The sequence below is a fragment of the Apiospora kogelbergensis genome (genome assembly GCF_038363985.1).
Source record: "Apiospora kogelbergensis strain CBS 113332 chromosome Unknown utg000003l_segment0_segment0, whole genome shotgun sequence".
Lineage (NCBI taxonomy): Eukaryota > Fungi > Ascomycota > Sordariomycetes > Amphisphaeriales > Apiosporaceae > Apiospora > Apiospora kogelbergensis.
This window is the reverse complement of record NW_027117420.1, coordinates 598567-623245: the sequence shown is the minus strand read 5'-3', so window position 1 is coordinate 623245 and position 24679 is coordinate 598567. Positions and strand designations below refer to the sequence as shown.

Below are 24679 nucleotides of genomic sequence, written 5' to 3'. Positions count from 1 at the left end.
CAAGTGCATAGGGCAATGGCTCCTGCCAACCTTGCCCAAACCTTCCCGCCATGATACTTTCTTGTTGCCTGTTGCTGGCCCAACATAGAGAAGACAAGGGGAGAGTAGAATGGCGGTATGTAGTGTAGGCGTCGGTGCACGGGCCAATGCAAGTTATTTTGGCTGGGATTCCCGGGTTTTACTCAACCCGTGGCAATTGCAAGGAGAAGGCAGGTCAAGACTAGATCAGATCTCCATTGGGAGGACTGGCAACTGGCAGCCTCAAGATGCAAGACGATCAATCGGGATGGCCGTCGTCGCCGGCGTCTCCTCCTCCCGCCAGCATATTCTCGCGCAATAAAAAAGCAGATGTCCTGGGATCGGGCTCATCACACCGCTCCCATCCATCAGGTACACATGCCAATCTCAACAACAACAGCAGCAGCAGCAACAACACAGACGACTGGACCCTGACGTCCAAGTCCAAACGGGTGGCGTCTTCTAGCAGCAGCTCCGGCCCAGCCAATGCCCATGCCGCAGAAGAGCTTGATCTGCCCCGCCATCGACCCCGCGCCATTGGCCTACCGATTTTCTTCGCAGCTGTCTTCGCCCTGCTTTTTGCTCTGTTCCTGCCCCCTGGCACCTGTACAACAAAGGCGTCTTGAATAGTTTTGTCTCCTCTCCTGCCTGCTCTCTGTCTTCTTGTTTTCCTTCCACCACGACAATCACAGTCACCTCCCTCCACACTCCACTTCCTACTTCTTCTTCCACCGAAGAAACACCAAAACAAAAGCCCAACATGTCTACCGAGAGAACCTTCATTGCCATCAAGCCCGATGGCGTCCAGCGTGGTCTGGTCGGCCCCATCCTGAGCCGCTTCGAGAACCGCGGGTAAGCATCAGCAAATGGAAAACTTCAATTGGTTTCGACGACGAAGCTGACCCTTGATTCTCTCAATAGCTACAAGCTGGTTGCCATCAAGCTGATGACCCCCGGCAAGGCCCACCTCGAGAAGCACTACGCTGACCTCGCTGGCAAGCCTTTCTTCCCCGGTCTGATTGAGTGTAAGTTGCCGCAACAATAACTATCCTCCAGAGAAGAGGCTTGGGTGATCACTTGCTAACGATGGATGTCATTAACAGACATGAACTCCGGCCCCATCTGCGCCATGGTCTGGGAGGGCCGTGATGCCGTCAAGACCGGCCGTGTCCTGCTCGGTGCCACCAACCCCCTTGCCTCTGCCCCTGGCACCATCCGGTACGTTTCCCACCCTCCAAGTTCCCATAAAACCAATGGATGGAAGGCATTGGCTAACCATGCATGCTCTCTAGTGGTGACTTCGCCATCGATGTCGGCCGCAACGTCTGCCACGGCTCCGACAGCGTCGAGAACGCTGAGAAGGAGATTGCCCTGTGGTTCAAGCCCGAGGATCTTGTTAGCTACAAGAGCGCTGCCTTCGACTGGGTCTACGAGAAGGCTTAAATGTTGTCGACACACAACCAAACAAGTACAAATGTTGACATCTCTTGGCTTCTTGGAGAGACAGGCAAGGCAGCTTGGGATTTAGTAACGGGGTTTCCTGTTTTTTTTTAAAATGAGAAGAATGGCTACCCCTGTGAAAGCGAAAAGCACCAAATCATAGCTCGATAAGAAAATCAAGACATTTAAGACAAACCCTTCTTTATTACTTTACGTGACGGATGCAATAAGATTCAGCTTCAAGTAAGGTGATAGATAGGCTGGTACGCACATAATATGCACGTCGTAAAGGTGAATCTCTCCTGATTATCGTCTAAATATTGCCTTGCGAGACCACACCATGGCCCTCGCAAAGGACGGCGTGAGCCAGAGGCTGAATGCCACCCTCGGGATCAACAACATCTTGGTGATGGCGTACGCGGCCACTATTTGCACGCCCAGCTTGTATCCCGCCTCGGTGTTATCCCACGTTGCTTGCTCCTTCAGGGCCTTGAGTGCCTTCTGGGTGGTGCTTCTCTGCTGGGCTTTATCTGCTGCTGCCGCCGCTTCTGCCGCCTCTTCTTCTTCACTCTTTTGCTTCTTCAAGAAAGCAAACCAACTCTTCTTTTTCTCGCCCTCCCGCTCCGCCAATTCCCTCTCCAGCCTCTCCTCGCCCTTCTCCATGCCTTTCTCATCTCCGCCGTTCTGGCCCTTAGCCGCAAGCCCGAACCAGCCCTTCTTCTTGAAGTAGCGCAAGACTCTTGTGCCTTCCTCCTGTACGTAAGGCGCCCACCAGCCAAACACCCACTCGATGGGCAGGATGTCCAGATAGTAGAAGGCACCTGTGAGGCCGAACAAGGGGATGATGGCCGTCAGCTCGTGCAATATCAGGAACGAGGCCATGTGCGAGATGGGGGCATGACGGAAGCCACGTAGAGGCTCTCGCAGGCGCTCGGGGAGGTAGCGCGAAGTGCGGGTGACGATGCGGTCGAGGCGCGAGGTCGTTTTCGTTGTTCTGGCCGTCGCGGCTGCGGCTGCGGCTGGGGTCGCGGAGGCTGGAGCTGGTGGCGGGGGAGACGAAGAGGTTGGTTTGGTCGAGTTCGGACGGCTGTGTTGTATCCTAGTTGCCCGAGTCGGCGATCGTAGGAGTAGTCGACGCATGAGGAGGGTTTGGGATTGGAAGCTCTGTCGCGCGGAGGGGAGCACTGATATGCGCAAGCCTACGGTGGTGGCGCGTTGGAGCGTGATGGAGGACGCCATGGTGGGCAATTCGTTGCTATCCGACGTGGAGGAAAACAAAACCACTTTGCAACGACCAAACACAGATATCGCCAGAATACGGTATGTTTGACTGCTCAATTGCCAGTAGACGTCACTGTAAAAGCTTGGTGGGGCTAACGGGAGAGAAACAAGGGACTAAAAGTCGACAGTGGTTTTGTGCCACATGCTGCCCCGGAGCGTCACCTGGGGGGGCTATATTTGGGCAATTTGGGCAATTTTACTTCTTTTGAGTTTCTAGGTGTATGTTATGTACTTCTTGGTGGTCTGGGCATCCACAGCCTCTTATTCTCCCTCGCTTTTACTCTCGGTTTGTGTTTATTTGAAACCGGATATGACTCAAGGGAGCTGTTCGCCCAGTCCCGAAACCAACATCTCCGGAGCCTGCATCCCCTTGCCCTCCTGGAGGACACCCGCCTTCCGCAGGATGGAGATGCAGTTATCAATAACCTTGACGTCGACGCCCGCCGTCTCGGTGCAGAACCGCACCGTCTTGAGCCACTCGGTCGCGTCCTCTTTGGAGTAGTCGAGAGCCGTGCTAATATACTCGACGGCCTCATCCTGGTGCTCGCCGAAGTACTTGACGCCCTGATCGAGCTTCCTGAATAGGTCCTGCAACCGCTGGTCCTTGGCGGGGTTCGGTACACTGCTCGTAGAAGCCACGATCTTCCACGAAGGCCATGGGGTGTAGATCTCACCTACGCGCCGGATCTCGCCCGAGTCGTAGTACTTCTTTGAGGTGAAGTGCTCCCACATGAAGAAGTCGGCTGTGCCGTCGTTGACGGCGTTGCGCAGCTTGTCGAAGGTCTGCAGCACCACGAAGTCTTTGTAGGGTCCCACGTCGGACGAGGAAGTGTTGGCAAGCCAGCCTTCCTTGTCGGCCAGCACGTAGCTCATCACATAGGAGCCGGACCCGATGCGGGACACGCCCACCTTGGAGTTCTTGAGGCTAGAAACCGAAGAGATCTCGGGACGCTTGGCGCCCGTCGAGATTGCCCAGCCTGTGTTATGGGTTATCAGATCTGAAGCATTTGTGTACATTGCGATGCATGACTTACACAAAGGCGTCTCAACGTAAGTTCCTACAATTCGGTACCCGCCGTCGCCGGGCGTGTCCTCTTTTCCCAGGCCGGCGACGAAACCCTCGGTCAGGCCAATGGCAACATCGATCTCGTTCTCTCGCAGCGCCGTTATCATGTGACCCGTGCCGGAGGGGAAGGCCGTGAGGGCGGCCTGGAGGCCGAAGTGCTTCTGCGCGAAGTACAGTGGGGTCGAGAAGTGCTCTGGCACGTAGCCGATACGGAGTGGTGCGTCTGTCATCTTGATTGGCCGTTTCTCTTCTTTCCAGGTCTCTCAGCTGCTTTCTGTTGAACGGATGACAGAACTATCACGACAAAGACAGGCTTTCTTTTCCTCTCTGGACAGCAGGCGATTGGTGAGCTTTTATTGTCATACGCACACACGACTAAGTATGCAGATGAATGACGAGAGCTCCCCACGGAATTAACCTAACCCAGTAACCTAGAGTGAGGGGCAGTCCTTCCATGGAATATAGTGCACGTATGATATAGTGGGGTAGTATCGTTAACTGTTTCGACTCTTGGAGAGTTTCTCACGCCATTGGTAACTCCGCAATTCCTAGTCAGTTCTCTTAAGTTGCTAGAAGATCGTATCATCTTCCCGGTGAAGCGGTGTTAGACGAAACTCTATCCAGTAGTCTCTGGGTTCATAACTGCAGATCATGGTAGGCTGGAAGCCGGAGAACGGAGCTCACGGATCCTATTCTTCTAAAACCCATCCACTGGATGTCGAGATGGCGGAGTGAATCATATCGAATGCTAACGAAGATGCCGCTAATAGATAGTAAAAAACAAGAAGAAAAAGACTCAACTTGTATAGAAGCAAAAAAGAGAAATTGCGGCCAGTGTGGATTGAACACACGACCTCCAGATATTCTGATGAAGTTTGACTTCAGTCTGGCGCTCTCCCAACTGAGCTATGTCCGCTGTGGTGATGAGACAGTGTTGTCACTGTCCCACATGTCAGGCCGCTTGTTGAAAGAATCAATGTCTATTGGGCTTTCTATAGGATGGCGACGAGGCGGGGGTGGGGTCAGTGAGAAGCGAGCAGAACATGAAAGGGTCTCTCTCCACTCACTCGACTAACTAACAAGTAAACCGTGCAATAAATAGGATGAATACATTAGTCTAACTGGCAATGGGATACGAGAACGCGGCTTTCCAAGATAAGCTAGAGAGTCACCGACTCTTCATTTATAGAATTCCTGTATTTCTCTTCATGTGACGGTAAGCCTTGAGTAACAGCAGCCCTTGTGTCTTATGGAGGGGAGGTAGTGCGTAAACCCACGTTCCTCACAATCTCGACGGAATATAAAGATTGATTATTGATTCTGCAACCGCTTGAGATCTACTTTTTCCCATAACCTAATTTTGAAAATCTGCATGATAGCCTTCAGCTATCTTACAGAAGAGAAGCGGTGCCGAGGATTGCACAAGCCGCCATTAGTGCATCTGCCGGCCGATGATAGTTACTTACTCTAACAGGCAGGTAGGTAGGCTGGCGCATATTTATAGCACCGAGGTGCCAATGGCCATTGCCTTGGGCTACCACGAACCATCCTTACTTTGCCATGGTTTCAAACCGACCCATCATCGCCATTGCAGGACTGGCTTGCGAGACTTCGGGGTTTACGCCATCACGGACCCTAGCTCCTGCTTTCCACCCCTACGCGGCAATGAGGAGATCAAGGGCAAATACTCGTTCATACAAGCCGGGTCGCCTCTCAGTAATGCCGCCGAATGGCATGGCGCCCTGATCGGCCATGCTCTGCCGGGTGGTACCGTGAGAAGGAGCGCTTACGAAGAGCTCGCGGGCGAGATAGTGCAAAGACTACAGTCGATTGTGGACGAGTTAACTGCAGCTCACCGCCAACTCGACGGGATGTGGTTCGACATCCACGGCGCCATGTGTGTCGAAGGCATCGACGACGCCGAGTTCGATCTCCTCCGCCGTGTGCGCGCCGTTATTGGTCCCAACGTCATTGTTTCGGCCTCGATGGACTTGCACGGCAACGTTTCGCGGGAGCTGGTGCACCAGACGGATCTGATCACTTGTTACCGCACTGCACCCCATATCGACGTCATGGAAACGAAGGAGCGCGCATGTCGGAATCTGGTGGAGCTACTAACGCGGAGCTCGTCCGGAATCAGTAGCCCACTACGTCCGCTCAAGGCTTGGGTTCCGGTCCCCATCCTGCTTCCAGGCGAACAGACATCGACTCGCCTGGAGCCAGCTAAGCACATATACGAGGCCGTACCCGAGGTGGAGAAACGGGAAGGGGTACTTGACGCTGCAATCTGGGTCGGCTATGCATGGGCCGATGAACCACGGAATCGTGCTGCCATAGCCGTCACCGGCTGGGACCTGAACACCATTGGCAGAGCAGCAGAGCATCTGGCGCAGCTGTTCTGGGATGCGCACCGCGAATTCGCCTTCGTGGCGCCTACGGGCTCATTTGCGGAATGCATTGATGCAGCACTTAAATCAGCTGCACGCCCCTATTTCATCTCCGACTCAGGCGACAATCCCACGGCCGGCGGGTCGGGCGACGTGACCTGGGGCCTCACACAGCTTATTGCTCGGCCGGAACTTCAGAGAGAAGATGGGCCGACGGTGATTTATGCCAGCGTGCCGGGACCGCAAGCTGTGCAGAAAGCTATAGACGCCGGGGTCGGCGCCATCGTAACCGTTACGGCGGGCGCCGAAGTCGACAATATCCACGCGGGCCCCATCACAATGACAGGGAAGGTACACTCGATCAAGCAGGGCGACAAGCACGCAGAGGTAGAGGTAGTACTACAAGTGGGCAGCGTGTTCGCCATCTTGACGAAATTGCGCAAGCCGTACCATCTCGAGCGGGACTTCACGGAGCTTCAGTTGGCGCCGCGCGACGCCGACATTGTTATTGTGAAGATAGGGTACCTTGAGCCGGAACTCTACAACATGGCGGCGGACTGGATGCTGGGGCTCACTCCTGGTGGCGTGGATCAGGACCTCGAGAGGCTCGGGCATCATCGAATACGAAGGCCTATGTGGCCGTTTGATAAGGAGTTCAGTGAGCAGCCAGACTTATCTGCCCGCATCATCCCAATGTCAAATATGCCATTGGATGGGCCGGATGAATAAATTGCATGATGCTCAACACATAACCGCAAGTCTATAGCTCTTCCCAAGAACTGGACACCACTTTTATCTTAGTCAGTCTATAGATAGCATTAATGAAGACATATTTGGTGGCGTATAATCAGCTTGGTTAGTATCCTTGTTTCAACCACTCTTCGCAGATCTAGTGCAAGTTATCCTTGCCAGCAGATGACCAACATTGAGCGCCAAACAAACACACTATCCAGATACCCCGAGCTGCCTCCCTGTTGGGGACTAGGTAACCTTTCCCCCTCTACTTTAAACAGTCGGCTCGTAGCGGAAGTTAATCTTGTCCCCGTTTCTTCCTCCCGCCTTTTGTTTAGTCCCGCTCCTTTCTGCAGTCTATGTGAACTTAGGATGGTTAAATAAAGTAACTGTATGACACCGATCATTGAACGAGGTGCGCAATGACAAGGCTCTTGACTTCGTCCTTTCTCTCAATAATACGATACCGTGGCCCGGCTATCAGAATGCTATTGTAACGTCAAGAATATGACATTGGCAAATAATTGAAACCATTATGACGCATCCGAGCCATTACTGTCTTGCATTGCTCCTAGGATGGCGGAAGGCGGGAACCGTTATCAGTGACACATACTGCAGGCAGGCGGCCCAGCTTCCGATGATGCAGCTGCTTTCTACTGCTGGAAAATATATATCAGTAGCCGCTGTTGCCGGCGGCTGTACCACCTTTCTCGATATTCCAGCAACTCTGGCGAGTGTACTGCTTACACACGCCCTGTCTAGACTCCCCAAGCTTGCAACAATTGGCATCATAACAACAATACAATGAAACGAACACCGACGGGGACATGGCTGCCTTCCTGGGTGCCCCAGTCAACCACCAATATATCTGCACTGTTGCTTTTTTGCTCCATGGTGAACTCAGCGGTATGTTTCATTTGGTCTACTAATCTGTTCCGAAAATCGCATCATTGCTTGTTGGCCGTTTTCTTATCGGCTCACTTTTTCCTGAGGAATAGACAGGCGGATATGATGGCTCCATGTTGAACGGCCTCAACATCCTGCCCTCGTATACGGACTACTTCCAGCTCACGCCGGCAACCACGGGCCTGAACACGGCATCCATCTTCATCGGCAGCATTTTGGGCCCCCTCTTCGCGGGCGTCGCCGCCGACCGGCTTGGGCGCAGGCCGGCCATCTTTTGGGGCACCCTTATCACGCTTATGGGCGTCGTCCTCCAGACCGCAGCCCAAAACATCGCCATGTTCGTATTGGCGCGTGTAATGCTCGGATTTGGCGCTCAGATCTCGGGGGTCGCGGCCGGCGTCTATTTGTCGGAGACCTTCCCGAACCGGTGGAGAGCTTGGGGTGTTGGTCTACTCAACAACTTCTACTAGTAAGTAATTGCGCCTGTCGGACATAGATGTATATACATATATCCGGGTGTCTCGTCCATGTTTGCTTATAACTGCTTTCAGCGTTGGCGCGCTTATTGCAGCTGGGATTACGTTGGGAACCGGGGAGTGGCAGTCAACCTGGGCATGGAGAGCGCCGTCACTATTCCAGGGGATATTCAGTCTGCTCTGCATCTGCATACTTCCGTTTGTCCCCGAGTCCCCGCGTTGGCTCGTCCACCGTGGCTTATACGAAGAAGCGCGCACCGTTGTCGCCCAGACCAACTCGGACGGCAACCTTGCGAATCCAATCGCCATCGCTGTATACAAAGAGATTCTGGACACCATTGAATTCGAGAAGAAAGAAGGCCGCAGTATGAGCCCCTTGGAAATTGTGAGGACCCCCGTCGCACGCAGGCGCGTCCTCGTCGGCATGTCCGTGGGCCCATTCTCCTGCATCGCCGGGAACATCATCGCATCGTACTACCTGGGCGACGAGCTGGACACGGCGGGCGTGACCGACACGCGGGATCAGCTCAAGGCAAATGTCGTTCTCAATGTGTGGTGTCTACTTTGCGCGCTGACGGGCACCCACCTCGCCGCAAACTGGGGACGAAAACCCACGGCCATGCTCTCGCAGACTCTCTTGATCGCATGCCTTTTCGTCATTGGCGGACTCTCCAAGATTTACGCCGATGACCCGGAAGGGCGTCGCAACATCTGATATATGGCGATGTTGCCGTCATGTTCTTGTTTCAGGGGTTCTATTCGCTCGCTTGGACTCCACTACTCTACCTCTACCCGCCGGAGGTTATGAACTACTCCATTCGAGCCAACGGACTGGCATTCTCGGCGTTTGGCCTTAGCGCTCTTGCGTATGTAACTGATCCTACTCTGTTGGAGGGGAATATTGAGAGCTAAAGTACAATGGTTAGGCTGTTACTCGTCTTCGTCATGCCCATTGGCATTGCCAATATCGGCTGGAGAATGTACATGATCAATGGGGCATGGGACATTGCTGTGCTTATACTTATCGTAAGTTGCATTATTGGGAGTACTCAATGTTTGCTTCGAGGATGTCTGCTAACGAAGAATGATCGGTGCATAAACAGGCAGTCTTCTGGGTCGAGACGAAAGGGAAGACACTCGAAGAGATCGATGCCATATTCGAGGGCCACAAGCATTCCTCGGTTCCGGATGTGGAATTGGTAAGAAAAGGCGAGGCAGTGGTAGACGTTAAGCTAGTGGAGGGAGAGATGCGTCACGAGCAGTTGAGAAGAGGTTGATGCTGGATTGACCAATACTTAGGTCATTCCAAGTCCTGTATGTTATGAGCCTTTCAATAAAGTCAGTGGCACTATAAGGCGACTAAATAAAGTCATCCAAGAGTTGTAGGTTATCCCTTGAACACTATCAACTGTGTTCGTTGACAAACAACCCTTATTTTGACCCAAAACCATCAATCATAAGTAAATCCAAACATAGAGGTTTTCGCAACAGGCATTTCCTCGCCAATCTCCCTATTTCTCATAGTTCCTTTTTCTCTAAGACGCGCGGGCCTACAAATCGTGATTCAGACCTGGCCTCCAGGAGTTATCATTACAGGGCATTAAGATAACTATCTGTCGGCGCAAGAATGCTCCCAGAGTTGACATTATGCCACGTGAATCTGGCCCAAGGAATCGGCGATTTGCTAAGTAGGCATTGTTATTAAGACCTTACGAACTAGGAATGGGATCTGTTTGAGCTTCTGACTTACTCGTATATCATCAAGGTGCCGCTGTCCTGAGTACAGTTATAGACCCAGCTTATGACGAGATCGCGGTCCATGCAGAAGAGGCCCGCGGAGTCGAAGCTCCGGATCTTGTTATCAACCCTGCAACAAGGCGGTTCGATGAAGACCTCGCAGTCTTTGTACAGTCCGCGGAGCTGGCTCTGCAGAGAAAATTGGAAGTAGACGCCACTTGGGCCGACAACTGTTTTAGGGTAGAGGCAAAGTCAGTCGGCCGGCCAGTCAAGAAAACGGCAGCTGTAGGTTAACGGGTCGTAAGTGGCTGGAACCCGATCTAAATACTAACTTCGTTGGCCCGAAAGAAACCTCACTGTATCGTTAGGTGCATCACGGCCGCTGGTGACAGAAAGGATTTCAGGGGCATTATGGCTGCCGAAGGTGCCAATGGGGTAGGCCGGCGAGGACTTCTGGGGCCCGGAAAGGAACTCCCAGGGGTCGTAGCCGAAGAAGGCCCAGCTGCTCTCCTGGGTGTTCTTGATGCAGAGGACGATGGCGCTGCTGTTCATGAATCCGCCATTCACCGTGTAGGTCTGTTCGAGGCCACACGACTTGTCCTGGAACGAGGTATGGTTGGCTGGGAGAGCGGGAGAGCCGGCGCCGGTGGCCTCGTCAGAATCAACGAGAAAGTCGCAATGAGTAGGGTTCTGAGGCTGTTGGGCGCCTTTTGGCTGCTCGAGAATATTAAAGACGTAGTGGCATTCAGTCTGGGTGCAGGCGATGCGGTGATCAAGGATGGTCCAGGTGCCAGTGCTGTCCTGCGTCCCTTGATGGATGTCGATTGGTCCGCTGTAGACATACCTGGCGGATAATAGGAGGGAACCGAGGAGCATAAGCAAATGCATGATTCAATGGGGGTTGAGTTAGGAATTGCCTCAGTGGGGGTTTTTGTATTACAAGATCGATGGTGATGATGAGCCAGAAGCCTTCACGTTGGGACCTGACAGGATATTTATATCCAACTCTTGCATACCGATATCGTTGGAAAGCTCAGAAGATGAAGATGCCATGGACCGAACTTCATCGGCTTGCCTTCGACTGCCAGTATCCGAACAAGAATCATGGCAAACTCAGACTGGAAACAAACAAACATAGGCCAAAGGCAGGTCTTCACACTCCTGCAATCATGCGTGCCGCCAAAGGAGAGCAAGCCAACATGGTAGTATTCGCGTTATTGGCGACACGCGTTATTGGCGACACGCGTTATTGGCGACACTCTCGTTAGCTATTCTACCGGGGAATGAGGTTGACTGCTGTGAAATTAAGCTGGTGCCTCCGTAATACGCGATGGTCTGTTCCCACGTGGGCTTCTGATTTTATTGGATGTATTGCCCGTCATTGGTGTTTGAACACCACCATGACCGCCGCCACGAGCGTGATCGTATATAGTGCATCTGGTAAAGGGGTTCGACGTCAAAGATTCGTCGAAGATGCTCGAGTCTGTATACGCAAAAGTCTGTCGAGTTCCACGTGGCATGTCAATGCTGCAGCAGTCACTGCGATCCGCGTGTACCACATGACCACCAAGCGAAGAGTGATACCGCACGTGGAACTCGGCCCAGTTTGTCATAAGCTTGATAATATATTGCAGCTTGTGGTTCTGGATTCGGTACGAACCGGGAGCTGGAAACGGATAGCATCAAGCGAGGTTCATGTGACTGCAGAATGAGTGACATTGGCAAAAACTCGCCTTCGGGTCTGGCATATCAAACCAAGACTTGACACGGCTTAGTCCCGCAGATGTCCATGATGGAATTGCTACCTTGGTCGAGGTAACAATCGTGGAAAGAGTACAAACCCAACGGCAAACATCACTGTTCCCGAGACGAGAGCATCCCGCATGTTCGTCACGCAGGAGTCGTCCCCGAGATGTCACAGAAGAAACAGATGTAGATTGACAAGCACATCCTCAAGCAGCAGCCACAGGGTTCTGCACAGGGAGCTCCTGGGTGGGGTTTGGGGTTTAGATACCTAGCTTCGATGTGGCTGCAGCTCTTATCGGCCCCCACCAACGCCCACTGACCTGGGCTAGTGCCTGCCGTGGAGTTTCCATAAAGGCCACGTAAAAAATTCCTTTGGGCCAGACCACTGCTTTCCTTCTCCAACCTCCATTTCAAGCAGGTCAAATTTGGACACAGGACACCATGCAAACAGAGGCGCTGCTGCCTGTTCTGGTGCCACTGTTACTCCCGCCCTGAGAGAGCTCTATTCAATTAGAAGCAAACTTCCCCTCCATCATCATCGATCAACCACATCCACTTGCGTTCATTGTGACATCTGAACCTTGGCCCCCTGTTGGTTGCAGAGAAACTGCTCGTCGCGTCAAATCTGGCTGTGATTGTCGATTGCCGGCCTTTCTCTTTTCATTACCTTCACTTCCACGTTGCAAACTGGTGTCGAGCACACTGCGCGCGAAGATGCCTAGCATTGCCGACGCCTACTGGGCGACGCCGCCCGTTGCCAGGTAAGTCAATTGGCTCTTCCAACACCCCTCCACACGGCGCCCTGTACTAATTCGATCTCTTTCAGGACCGTCGCCACTGCCGTGTTCGCGTCATCCGTAGGAGTGTATACCAGCATGCTCTCTGGTAAACCTTTCTATTTCCACTGGAGGCTCCTTTGGGCTTTCCCGCCGGGCATCCACCGCTTCGTAACGAGTTTCCTCTTGACCGGTCCCCGCCTGAGCGTCCTCTTCGACACGTATTTTGTCTTCACATACCTGTCCCAGCTTGAGAAGAACAACTCCAAGTTTACAAGGAAAGAGGACCTCATCTGGTATCTGATGTTTGTGGGAACCATCATCATCGTAGGTCCAACCAAATCTCCTGCATTGTGCACCCGTGATCCCATGCAAGTTCCTTCCTACTCCATCCCCGTGTATTACTACACACACCTCTTAATCTGCCCGGATAGTGGAATTTCTTCTACAGCTATCGCGGTTCCTGGAATAGAGGAAGATTACCCCTGCACCTCGGCTGGTCCGTCATTCGCATACCTCAAAGAGGGCCAGTCCGCGGTGTGGGCACGGTGGGATTGCTTTAATGGATGACTCGGGTGAAGCCTTTTGGCCATTTCGCTCGGGTGGTTTTTCAGCGCCCTACATACTTTCACACAAGATACGCATTGCATGCGTTTCCAGTCCCGTGCCTCGTACCATGATCGAACCGCTTCACATTCTAAGAACTTCGTGACTGACCTGCACACTAGACCCTGAATCAGATTTTCACTGGTGCCGGTCACTACCTCCAAGCTCTGCTGATTGCCATGTGTTACACGGCGACGCAAGATCAACGAGGCCAGAATGCCCACTTCTATATCCTCACCATCCCAGCTCAACTGATGCCCTACTGTCTCCTGCTTGTGCAACTACTGTTCCCCCGGCGGATGGCAGCAGGTCCAGATCGGTCTGACGGGTCTTGTTGCTGCACACCTGCATGACTTCCTCACCCGCCTGTATCCCGAGTTCGGCAATGGACCAAATCTAATCCCCACGCCGTGGTTCATCTCGTGGCTCATGACGACGCCACGTATGAATAAGACGGTCTATGGCTCCGCGATTGTGCCCCCGAGAGGAACTCCTCGCAGTGGTCCTTTGCCAGATTCTTGGAAGACCACTGGCCCTGGACGACGTCTCGGCTAGAGCCAATTCTAAATAGACTCAGCCCATCATTGGGTACAATGTATTATTTTACATGCCTCTAGGCTCAAATTATCAGTAATCAATGCATGTTTCTCGTTTCTCGCATGATACTGCCGTAGACGATAGCATGGATCATTCTCTGACACACTTTGGTCTCGAGCTAAAGCCTCAAAGCCCTTGCGGTATGTGCCTCACTTGCTTATATTCATTGGCCACTTTCATATTCGTTATATGTGGTATAGACTACAGAAATCCTGTAAGACTTTATTTATGAAGATCACCTGTCATTTATGCCAGTGAATGGTTGAACTATAACATTTCAATTGGATTTGGTCGCACAAATACTAAGATTCATACACTGGTGTAGTATATTAGCTATCGCAATTTTTGGAAGTTCATAATGGATGGCTTCGTGACCGTAGAAAAGCCGTGTCTCATTTTCAACGAAGATGCAGACAATAAGCCCCTGGCACAATCGACGCGTGGATGGCATGTCTGCATGCTCAGCCAAGATACCCTAGGCCTGGTTTTCCAATGTCAGAAGCCAGCTGTTGGTTTCATACTAGACCGTGCTCGGTGGTGCTGCCCAGGAAAGAGTAGCGGGATGCCGTTGAGTGGCAATATTTCCCTCATGACCTTCCTCTGGAGCTATTCCCAGGTACTTATGCATGCTGAGGACCGCAGGACTATTGTAACACAAGTTAGGTAGTTGCTTCGTAGTCAAGACTGATTCAGGTTCGCATAGCGAAGGTAGACGAACCTGTTGTATGGTTGCAAAGCTTGGGAAAGAACGTGTTGCTTAACAGGCTTTTGAACCGATCAAAGCCACCTGTCCGTCATTTATATGTACATGCCGTGGCAAATATCATTATTTAAACTTACTATCTTATAATTGGTATATCCATCCTGAGATCATCTTTCCATGACTGGTGCAGGCCCCTAAACGAGCAATTGACGAGAAACAAAGCTCGCGCCCCCCTTTCCATGTCCTAGAACCCCAAGTACGCCTGTAGCAAAGTAATCCCACCCAAAGAATGCAAACAGGTTTTACCCGTAGAAGTCACTTTTACTAGTGTATATTTCCACATAGTCAAAACTGTTATTCCGCTGCCGCTGGTCTACAGCGTGCTGCTGCCGAATCCCGCCGTTGTTGGCCATCGAGAGTGTGGTGGGCCGCTGCTGGGAAGCGGACGAGGAGGCACCTCCTCTTTCTCCTGCCCTGGGATGCTGCTCGTCAGCAAACCTCTGCAAGTGCTGCGGTAGCGGGTTCGAGATCTCGAGCCCAATGGGCACCTCGTTGCTTGAGGGGCTTGAGACGGGCGTCGGCTCCTCAACGGTGATCTGCGGCGGCGCGTACTTCTTGGGCACGCGCAGCCTGCGCAATGAGGGGAGCGCAAGACGGGGCGCCTGCGGCGGGGGCGGGGGCGGAGGAGCGCTGGGTAAGAGGCTTGTACGCTCGGCGGCTTGTGCGGGTTGCTGTGTTTGTTGCGGTTGCTGCTGTGATGGTGGCGGGCCTGGCGGCGGCGGTGGTATCGAAGCTGTTCTTCGATGATGTTGCGCTTGATGCGTTGATGCCGGTATCGACAAGACCGGGGCGTGCACGGGCGCGGGCGCGGCGTTCATGTAAGGGTATGCTGCGTAGGGATCCAGCTGGTGTTGTGCCGGCTGTGCAGCCGGTCGTGGCGGCTCTGGCGTCGAGTCGCGCGAGTTAGCCGCCCGGCTCATGGGCTTGGGGATATAGGCCGGGTGCGTAGGGAGTGCGCCGTTAGGCCCGCGCATGGGGTTGTTCGGGTCAAAGTTGTAGTTGGGTAGATGCCGGGTGGCTTGCATCTCTTTCTCGATCTCGTCATAGTAGTCGGCGTTATTGCCGTATCCCTTTTGCTGTGAATGTGTCCTGAGCTCATAATTACTCGCCGAGTGCCGCTTGAGGTCGAATACATTGTATCCGCCACCACCACCCATCATCATTGGTGTCTGGTGTCCACCAGCTGCTCCTCCCCCGTGGGAGATTGTCGCATTCGGAGCCAAGGTCGTCGCCGTACAACTTCTTCTGCTTCCGGTAGTAGACGAAAAACAGCACAGAACCGCCGAGGAAGAGCAGGGCTGCGCCAACGGCGATCCCTACCACCGCGCCGGTTGTCATGCCTGTCGGCGACGGGTCAGTTTTCAGGTCTGTATCGTTGACCGGCGGCGTTGTGATGCTGATCGACGTATTGGCGAAGAGGTTGCCACCGAGTCCAAGCAAACCCCCTGATTTCGGGCGCTGCTCACAGCCAGCCTTGAGTGCAATCATGACTATAAATTATCGGTCAACCATCTTGCCAACAGGCTACAGTAATTTCCCCGAGAGACTTACAATTCGCCGTGTATTCCTGGTTCGTGCTCGCCTGCAGACATTGCAGGCAGCTGCCTAACTTGGGTCCCATGAACTTGCCCCCATCCGCATCACAGTAGTCGAGTTGGGTTCCATTGTTCGGTACCAAATTTCCTGTCCGTAGAGATGTCTTGAGTGGCTCGCATGCATAGTTGATATCGCAAGGCGACGAGATCGGCTTCGACACGTTCGGGAACCCATATAAGCAAACATTGACCGAGTATCTCAGGTTGTCTTTTGATTTGCTCGAACATCAGTTTGGAATCCATAAACCCGAGTTGCACAAAGGCACGCGCACACACACACAAGGTCAAGGATCATCTCTTACATAAAAACCAGGACATATCAGTCTCGCCGTTCTTCGCATCCCTGCTATCTCTTAGGCAATCCAAACAGTTCTTGAATTTGATACCAGCGCTGGTCGTCGAGTACTCGTCATCGCTGCATGTGACATCTGATGGGCCGGTCCAGGATGAGGCAGGGTTGAGAGGATCGCTTTCGGGGTTGTTCAGACATAACGCGGCACATGCTGATCCTGGCGTAACCTCCAAGGCAAGGGTGACTCGGCATTGGAACAGGAACAACAGACACAGCCACGATAAGTAGACTGGCCTAGCAGCCATACCTCGAACCATCAAAATACCAAAGAGGAAGTGGAGGGGAGAAGTTGAGAGGAGGCGGAGGCGGAGTGAACTATATGGAGACGTTTCAGACCAGCCATCAACGCATCTACCATCTAGAGGTTATTCGATTTGGGGATTCTCGTGATATTTGGAATAACTAATAACAAAAACTCCCAACAACGCCGCCAAGGGATATATAGAAAGATCGGAAGTTTCTTTCCAACGCAACCAGCTGATTTATCTGGGGTTGTCTTCTTACTATATGTCGCCCTGCTGCACCCTAAATCTAAACGCCGGCGGCGCGAAGGCAGGCAGGCGGCTCTATCTAGAACAGACATGTTGGGCCATCGTCGGGGTAGCATCCCGGGAGATGCTGCCAAACTCGATTTACTCTAGCCCGAGCTAAGAACAGCGTGCAGATGTGGGAAAGGATGCTGATTATAGCAGCCAATGAAGAGGGTGCAAACGCCTGGCCAATAGAGGGCTGCCACTATCTAGCTGTCTCGTCAGACGGGGTCAACGTACAGGCCGGAACCTCTTGAAATGAGCTTGGCTTGCATGGAGACGCGACCCGGTTGCCTTGTGTCGGCCAATGGAAGAGCGACAACGCCCAGCTCGGCCAAAGACCATGGTTCGATCCATGCATACTCTTCGCTGGATGACAAGAATGAGCAGCGCGCGGGCTTGCAGGGGGGATGGTCGGTGGTGGTAGGGAAGAAGAGGGGAGAGGGACAAGATTGGGTACGTGTGTGGGTGGGAAACAAATTAACCGGAATAAGTGGTCGAGTCGAAACATTCGAGCGACGTGAATGGCCGTCCAGGCGCTGACCACCCATGCGGCCGCCCAGCTGCCGACCTGCAGTCAAGTAGATCCAATGAATGTGGAGAGCTGCCGCCAAGGCCCTCTCCGGTGCGTAAGACGGATGATGTTCATTTTTATTTCCAGTGCAGTGCAAGCGTCCGATCGCTGACCAGATTTTCGATTTTTGGCGACGTACAGGTCCGTGGACCGCCTCGCAGATGTCGGTGAAAAGCACGGGTTGGTGCGTGAGCTGAGTGAGCTAGAGAGATCAATCTGATGTTTAAATCGGTCAACAACAGCACAATCCGCATGAGTTAGGTTGAAGGAGCGGACGACCCGGCAAATTCCAATAAGAATTTACAGAGCGCGGCTGTTCTAGAAGGGAAGAACAGAAACATTGCCTTGGCGCTTGTTATCCCTGACAGCACCTCCATTAATAGGTTGTGATAGTGACAGTGGCTGCAGCATACATACTTGCATGCAAACTGAAGTGCGCAAAAACGGTCTTTCGCTGAATTTGGCAGGTCTTCGCAGATCATTGGCACCCATTGTGAGCATGGTTGGACGGCAAGCAGGTTATCCAGGGAAATGGTTCGTGGCAGTTGGTATAGCAGAACAAGATCAATCGTCAGTGACATCCTTTCCCAATGTAACCGTGAGCTGGCCCCAATGTTTATTTAGTCCGCTGGGGTTCCACGACCTTCATCATACCTGGACTCGGACTATCTATCGGATGGACTTTCTCATTGATGGCCGTCACTCTTGGTTTCACCAACTACCATTTTCCAACTTCAGCTGGGCCATAGCTATTCTGGATCGTATTACGTGTTCGCAGCTGACTAGCCTTGCAATCGAGCACATGTATGGGAAGATAGAGCCACCATACTCGCAGTAGACTCCGGCCGCGCGCACGCAAACACACACAAGGGTGCTGGCGCTGACACGAAGGTTCATCTGACAGAGCCATCTATCAGCTTTAGCGACACCACCTGTAAGATAGTCATGTATGTGGTGTGGTTGCTGTTGATAGCAAACAAGGGAGCTGGGCATCATGTGACACCTGAAGCGGGTGAGTTAGATCCTTTCCCCTTCCCACCCTGGCCGATGAACCGCACGTGTGAGTCGTTGTGTATCGTTGCTTGAGGTATATGTCCTTCGCCTAGTGCTGAACCGAGACCATCCCAACGTGTAACAAGACACCAAGACAGTTTCTCGATTCCGTTTCGAACAAAAGGGGCTTTGCATTATCTTGATTGATCTTGTCTCAGAACATGAAAGACAAACGCAGATGGTGTGGCAAGGCTCCTTGCTGGTCATAGTGAAGCAAACAGATATAGATAGGACCGTCTCACCCATTGAGGAGTGACAGGCACTCATTGTATTGTCGGTGAGCTGTCGTCATCTATCTAACGCGTAGTCGAGAATCATTGAGTTTGATTGCGAGGGCCGTGTTGGCATTGCCTTTGAAGTTTGACACATGCTACCTTAGCCCTTCCACAATACCACAGCTCCAGTCCCCTCCACCTTCTTTGGACATGTAACATAGAAATGGTTCAAGATTTGTTATTTCGGTGTGAGGTAATATACCGAGGGGACGGGTGATGGAGTCGGATGCTTTCTGTTTCTCTCCGTATTCGTCTAGTGAACGCGGGTGTGCGCAGTAGTCGACAGGGTGTTGGTTTCAGTTATAAAGATAATCTAGTATCAAATGGATTCCATTCAAGCAGAAAAGAACTATATATATATCAAGTTCTCTGGGTGGAAAATGACAACATTGATGACTCGGCTAGTCAGAAGAGCATTAGAAGTGGTCATCAAGAAGTTGCGTCCAAAGTTGGAAGGAAACGTCCAGTCATAGAAACCATGATCCTTTATACCCTCGCTTCTGGCATCTCTCTAGCCATCTTCGCATTGTTTGCCTTATTTGTGCCAGTCGCAGAGTCTGTCGAGTCAATCGGCGAGTGGACCGTTTCGAGTGCGCAGAGGATACGCTCTGCTGACAATACCATATGTAACTGGACCTTCAACATCCATGGCAACTCGAGCATCGGAGATGAGACTGACATGACACCCATCGTCTGCGATTTCGCGGCTCACAGCGATCCCGGCAGGGACTGTGGCCTGGCCGCCGTGACGCAGGTTAACTGCGAGGGTAGCGATATATGGCAAGCCAACACGGGGCATAGCGACATGGGCTTCACGGTGCTGGTCCTCGTCAACCAGCCCTTATATTCAGAGGCCTACTATGGCTTCAGCGACCAGGATCTCGACGCGAGGAACGACATTGCCGCACAAACAAAGAGCGCCTACCCAATCGGGGCCGTGAAGAAGCGCAGGCTTGCAGAAACTCGCGACAGAGCGCCATCTCAGTCTTTTGCTGCTAAGGCCCAGCCCGAAGCGTGGCTGGTCGAAGATGTCATTCGAAGTAAGCAACCACCACTCATGCCATGTTCTTTCAATAGAGTTCGGTAGAGAAACTTATCGAACTCGTAGATGTCAATCACGCCAAAACTACGGTTACCATGTCCTTCAACATCCAGGACGGCTCGGCGACTGGGTCGATTTGCAATCTTAAACTCCAATCCCCAAAAGGAGTTGATGCTTCGACTTGGGCATGGTACAGCCAAAAGTGCGATAGCAGTAACTATACTGTTTCTTGGGGTTACAATTCGACAGGCGATGCTGGCATTATGACTCTTGTATCGTAAGTTTACCCAACCAACAAGGGTGCCGAACAACGCTAATCTCGCTCATGTAGTCCAGCGCGGGACAGAAATGCATATTTTGGTTGGGACCACGTGAACCAGAACGCGAATCTGGATATGAAAGGGCCTTCCCTAGCCATTCCGTGTCAGTGCTAGGTCTAACGAGGCCCTCACTCACTCGTTTCTTTCTCATTAGGAACGTGTGCCGATGCGTTGATAATGAATGCATCAAGTTATGGTAGAGATAGAACTGATAAGACTGGGGATATACTTTTATTATCAACACTGGCGGCAGCATTGGTGCAAGTTTAAGATTCCTTCGACCCAGTTAATGTATTCTCGAGTGGCCGATAGAAACATGTTCCATGCATGACCTTCAAGTGAACCGCGTATGAGGCTCTTCTGGTGTTTGCTTGCCGCGACAGTGCGGTTATACTGCAGATTCGACCGCAGTCTGCAGAGTGCAAGTGTCCAGCGACCTTCCTTGGCGTTAGATGATACATCTTCCACCATCCAGCCATTTGCTTTTCGGCAGTATTTGTGGCCTTGGAAACGGGCTGCTCGCTTGGGCCAGGTGCTTTACTACCCTAAGGGCCAAGCCAATGGGATTTACCCAACCCCAACTCTTCCAAAAATGGCAAGACACGGACTCCATCATACGGCAACCATCCGTGAAATGAACTGGTTCATTGGCTATAGCTGCTGAAGAAGCCCCAGATTACGATGACTGGGACAGAGCGTTTCAGTTGCGACTACGAGCGTGATATCTGTGGGAAATACTTGCCTATCGAGTACTTCTTTGATGCCAGAACGTAGATGCGGTTTAAGGCCGGCCGATGCGTGACGTATGCGGGCTTAATGGAGAAGTCCTGGTAGATGGTAGATGCAAGCTGCCAAGATTATTCGCGACGTTGGTTAAAATGGCCGGTGTGCCAGGTTCTTGTTGCGAATAACCGATATCCGACAACTCAGCCAACATGCTGCAAGGGAAATAATGGCACCGCAAGTTGGGTGGTTAGGTGGCATGATGGTGGATGGTGGTGGTGGTGATGCCATCATAACCAACATTTGCGACCTGCGGGAACAGGCGCCACTAAGCTTGTCTGCAGCTAACCAGGGTCTGGTAAAGTTCGAGAACTCAGTCCATAGAGACACTCTCTCCAGCGATCAATTTGGCTAAAGCGTGATGGAACGAGCTACTAGCCTGTTCCTGCACGTGGGAACATGCATACGGGATTGGTGATTGAAGCTGCTATTAGTAGGAGGCGGCCCCGGGTAGGCGAAGGGGCCCAAGGGGTCCGGCGCTTAACAGCCGTCTGTAGTTGGGCGAAATACATTTAGTGCCGAGGGAGTAGAGTATTTTTCAAACGGGACTGCGAAAACCAAAGCACTAGGAATCAGAAGCTGTCAGCCGTGAGAGCCTGTAAGAGCCTGTGATCCCCTAAGCACCCGCCCTACCCACTCAAATCCCAAGCCAAGTCTATCTATACATTGCCCCCCCCACCAGAGACCCAGAAAGGCCACTCGCTGCCCTGCATCTATCCGCCATCGACATACATGTATCCATTCACTACGATCATGCACCGTCAATACCGTTTAACTGCCGGCTCTCCCACGCGGTCCCTTTAGGATTACATCGTCGTCCGTTGTTTGTTGTTCAGTCGGTACAGAATCTGCCCGTGTTGTTGCTTCCCTTTTCGATACCACGCAAAGGCCCGGCGCCGACAACGTCTCAGCCACTGCGGGGGACGAAAGAGTCGCTAGTGTCAGCTTGTCGTATTTTGCGCATTGATCCCATTGACTTCGACCGTCTCATCTACTTACCGGTCCGGTCACAACGGTGTATTTCTCAGGATGAAGATAGGGTGCCTACAATTCGCTCCCCAGGTTGGAGATGTCGACAATAATCTCAGCCGGGCCGATAAGATCCTGAGTCAAGCGAATCCCGAAGGCTTGGATCTGCTCATTTTGCCAGAGCTAGCTTTCTCAGGTATGTATCTTGGTTCGAACGCAATGATGCTATAAAGTATTTGGACGGGGTTTCAAGCTATTTCAAGAATTAGTTACCATCTCTGCCAAGTGGCTGCCGGTTCAGGGGTAAAGTATTTCGGCATGTGCTGACCCTTTCAGGTTACAACTTCAAGTCGCTGCACGAAATATACCCCTATCTCGAACCAACTGGTGCCGGCATTTCGTCTCTTTGGGCTCGGACGGTGGCCCTCAAGTACGATTGTACCGTCGCTGTCGGTTACCCAGAGAAGGCTGATGTTTCCCACAAATGGCCCACATCACCAGAGTACTACAACTCGCTCATTGTAGTCAACCGAGAGGGAGATACTTGGGCGCATTACCGGAAGACTCATCTATACTATACAGACGAGTCGTGGGCACTTGAAGGCCCTGAAGGCTTCTACAAGGGCTACCTTCCAGGAGTCGGGAAGATCGCTTTGGGTATTTGTAAGTGAACTGTTAAGTATATGAATAGTGAGTCGATGACTAATAATAGATCTAGGTATGGATATTAAGTGAGTAACGGTGTGACTATATGTCTCAGCTGATTTGCTGACATTGGGGAAAGCCCGTACAAATTTGAAGCTCCGTGGGACGAATTCGAGTTCTCGGCTCATGCCTTAGAAGTCGCAGCCAACGTCCTAATCATTTCAATGGCATGGCTAACTCGCGAAGATTCTAATACGTTCAGTACTAGGCCTCATGAGCCCGACATGGAGACGTTGACGTATTGGGTAAAGCGAATGGAACCTTTGATTCGATCCGAAAGTGGTGATGAAGTCATCGTGGTTTTTGCCAATCGTTCCGGCATTGAGGATGATGTCGTGTACGCTGGGACCAGTGCGGTGCTCGGTATCCAGAATGGCGAGGTTACAGTATACGGTGTTCTGGGTCGTGGCGAGAAGCAATTGCTCGTGGTCGATACATCGAAACCTGGCTATGCAAAAATGGTTTATCGCCCAGAGGACGAAGCGCAAGACTCTGTTGATAACAGTGACGACTCATTACCTTCTATACCGGACGATATCGACGAGGAGTCCGATATGCCGGAGCCAGACAACTCCGAGGTGGATGATACTAACCTCTCTGAGCCTAAGACCTCGGGTACCAATGGGCCTTTAGACGAAGTTATCGAGGCAGAGCTCGAAATGGATAGACAGCCGGCGGATGTGATACACCAACAGACAGTCCCATCTTTCAACGCCGAGCTAGAGGACTCGATGATAACTTCATGGTTATCGTCTCAACCCTTGCCTCGTGAGATCATGGCTCAAATACGCTCGCACAGCGTATCAAGAAGTGGAAATTCTGCTCAGAACCTCGACGAAAACCATAATGCCTCAGAGGATCTCAAGTCAGATTATTCCCTGACCGATGTTGACTCGGAACCTATTACCGAATTTTCGTCCTTGGTGAAGGCATTCAAAAGTCCAAGCTACATGAGGGATGAAGCTGTCACACGCCCATTGCCTACAATATCTCGAGATTCAAGTCGTTCGAGGAATAGGACTGCCAGTAGTAAAGAGCCTACTGAGCGCGCTCATTCCAGATCACAATTTCATCGCCAGAAGTCATTGCATCAAGAGCAACCGATCGGAGCGGCTTCGCCTAAAAGAAGCCAGAGCCGCAATAACCAGTCCGTGCAGGCAGACGATCTTGCGAATCGAGATACTAGAAGCCGGGGTAGAGCGTCTCCTGACCTGGAGAAAATCGGAGCCGATCTCATGGTATTCGAGGAGGGAAACACGAAAGGTCCAAAGCGAGATAGTTTGCTCTGTCATGTTGACAACGACGACTATGTCGTCCTGCAAACGGTGCGCAAGGACGGACGTTCTGGTGGACATATCAGGTCAGCATCGGAGAAGTCAAACAGCCGTCCAAGTTCGAACACACCGTCTCGCTCAACATCTCGGCGTCACGATAACCCCAGCCACGAAGACGGCAGGTCACACTCGCGACGCACTGGACGTAACGATCCGTATGATTCTGCACGGGCGTCAGAATATCGGGAGGCGGACTCGGGGAGCCGCAGCAGGCAACATGTGGACGGCGGCCATTACACTAGCACGCCTAGAAGTATCCGAGAGAAGTCATCCTTAAGTCAAATGACTTCGGTCGTTACTTCACCGCGTTCTCGCCAGGAAGCCATCAAGAACTTACGGGCAGACATTCAGTCGCATAGCCCAACCCGTATTGTCGAGCACCAAGCCGTCGTTCCTGTCCAGCACAGCAAGTATCGCAAAGAACGATCACGGCGGGCTTTGAGAGAAGAATCCAAGTCACCTTCTTTGATCCCTGGTCTTTTCTCGCCAAAGGACATGGCGGACTCTAGTCCAAGCATTTTCTCCCCCGCCAATCACGAGCCCGGAAACCCCAGGCACGGGCATTAGTGACTTGGAGCCCCGACGAAGCCGCGGGTTTCCACTTACACCCAGGGCA

General features: G+C 52.2%; 13 protein-coding genes across 13 annotated transcripts; 8 read left to right on the top strand and 5 right to left on the bottom strand.

Moving 5' to 3' along the window:
• Positions 1-266: 266 nt before the first annotated feature.
• On the top strand, positions 267-644 carry PG998_004889 (uncharacterized protein; the record flags this gene model as incomplete). The annotated part of the gene is made up of 1 exon (XM_066871707.1): positions 267-644. The coding sequence occupies one exon, from the start codon at positions 267-269 to the stop codon at positions 642-644; it is 378 nt and encodes a 125-aa protein (XP_066731804.1).
• Positions 645-778: 134 nt separating this feature from the next.
• On the top strand, positions 779-1461 carry PG998_004888 (NDK-domain-containing protein; the record flags this gene model as incomplete). Its single annotated transcript, XM_066871706.1, has 4 exons — positions 779-870; positions 940-1043; positions 1122-1236; positions 1311-1461. The coding sequence occupies 4 exons, from the start codon at positions 779-781 to the stop codon at positions 1459-1461; spliced, it is 462 nt and encodes a 153-aa protein (XP_066731803.1).
• Positions 1462-1764: 303 nt separating this feature from the next.
• Positions 1765-2697, bottom strand: PG998_004887 (uncharacterized protein; the record flags this gene model as incomplete). Its single annotated transcript, XM_066871705.1, has 1 exon — positions 1765-2697. One exon carries the CDS (start codon positions 2695-2697, stop codon positions 1765-1767), a length of 933 nt encoding a protein of 310 aa, XP_066731802.1.
• Positions 2698-3054: 357 nt separating this feature from the next.
• On the bottom strand, positions 3055-4035 carry PG998_004886 (uncharacterized protein; the record flags this gene model as incomplete). The annotated part of the gene is made up of 2 exons (XM_066871704.1): positions 3055-3716; positions 3774-4035. The coding sequence occupies 2 exons, from the start codon at positions 4033-4035 to the stop codon at positions 3055-3057; spliced, it is 924 nt and encodes a 307-aa protein (XP_066731801.1).
• Positions 4036-5322: 1287 nt separating this feature from the next.
• Positions 5323-6921, top strand: PG998_004885 (uncharacterized protein; the record flags this gene model as incomplete). The annotated part of the gene is made up of 1 exon (XM_066871703.1): positions 5323-6921. One exon carries the CDS (start codon positions 5323-5325, stop codon positions 6919-6921), a length of 1599 nt encoding a protein of 532 aa, XP_066731800.1.
• Positions 6922-7728: 807 nt separating this feature from the next.
• PG998_004884 (sugar transporter) lies at positions 7729-9021 on the top strand (the record flags this gene model as incomplete). Its single annotated transcript, XM_066871702.1, has 3 exons — positions 7729-7830; positions 7923-8299; positions 8382-9021. 3 exons carry the CDS (start codon positions 7729-7731, stop codon positions 9019-9021), a joined length of 1119 nt encoding a protein of 372 aa, XP_066731799.1.
• Positions 9022-9041: 20 nt separating this feature from the next.
• On the top strand, positions 9042-9583 carry PG998_004883 (uncharacterized protein; the record flags this gene model as incomplete). Its single annotated transcript, XM_066871701.1, has 3 exons — positions 9042-9172; positions 9233-9332; positions 9410-9583. The coding sequence occupies 3 exons, from the start codon at positions 9042-9044 to the stop codon at positions 9581-9583; spliced, it is 405 nt and encodes a 134-aa protein (XP_066731798.1).
• Positions 9584-9896: 313 nt separating this feature from the next.
• On the bottom strand, positions 9897-10919 carry PG998_004882 (uncharacterized protein; the record flags this gene model as incomplete). Its single annotated transcript, XM_066871700.1, has 3 exons — positions 9897-9990; positions 10057-10273; positions 10376-10919. The coding sequence occupies 3 exons, from the start codon at positions 10917-10919 to the stop codon at positions 9897-9899; spliced, it is 855 nt and encodes a 284-aa protein (XP_066731797.1).
• A 1584-nt stretch (positions 10920-12503) lies between these two features.
• PG998_004881 (centromere/microtubule-binding protein cbf5) lies at positions 12504-13726 on the top strand (the record flags this gene model as incomplete). Its single annotated transcript, XM_066871699.1, has 4 exons — positions 12504-12550; positions 12616-12892; positions 13294-13446; positions 13478-13726. 4 exons carry the CDS (start codon positions 12504-12506, stop codon positions 13724-13726), a joined length of 726 nt encoding a protein of 241 aa, XP_066731796.1.
• Positions 13727-14773: 1047 nt separating this feature from the next.
• PG998_004880 (exo-alpha-sialidase neuraminidase protein) lies at positions 14774-16723 on the bottom strand (the record flags this gene model as incomplete). The annotated part of the gene is given in 4 exon segments (XM_066871698.1): positions 14774-15620; positions 15637-16021; positions 16083-16334; positions 16429-16723. 4 exon segments carry the CDS (start codon positions 16721-16723, stop codon positions 14774-14776), a joined length of 1779 nt encoding a protein of 592 aa, XP_066731795.1.
• Positions 16724-17229: 506 nt separating this feature from the next.
• PG998_004879 (uncharacterized protein) lies at positions 17230-18074 on the bottom strand (the record flags this gene model as incomplete). Its single annotated transcript, XM_066871697.1, has 3 exons — positions 17230-17571; positions 17722-17784; positions 18000-18074. 3 exons carry the CDS (start codon positions 18072-18074, stop codon positions 17230-17232), a joined length of 480 nt encoding a protein of 159 aa, XP_066731794.1.
• A 1314-nt stretch (positions 18075-19388) lies between these two features.
• PG998_004878 (uncharacterized protein) lies at positions 19389-20386 on the top strand (the record flags this gene model as incomplete). The annotated part of the gene is made up of 3 exons (XM_066871696.1): positions 19389-19950; positions 20019-20229; positions 20284-20386. 3 exons carry the CDS (start codon positions 19389-19391, stop codon positions 20384-20386), a joined length of 876 nt encoding a protein of 291 aa, XP_066731793.1.
• Positions 20387-22084: 1698 nt separating this feature from the next.
• On the top strand, positions 22085-24630 carry PG998_004877 (uncharacterized protein; the record flags this gene model as incomplete). Its single annotated transcript, XM_066871695.1, has 4 exons — positions 22085-22220; positions 22361-22687; positions 22743-22755; positions 22809-24630. The coding sequence occupies 4 exons, from the start codon at positions 22085-22087 to the stop codon at positions 24628-24630; spliced, it is 2298 nt and encodes a 765-aa protein (XP_066731792.1).
• Between the last annotated feature and the right edge of the window lie 49 nt (positions 24631-24679).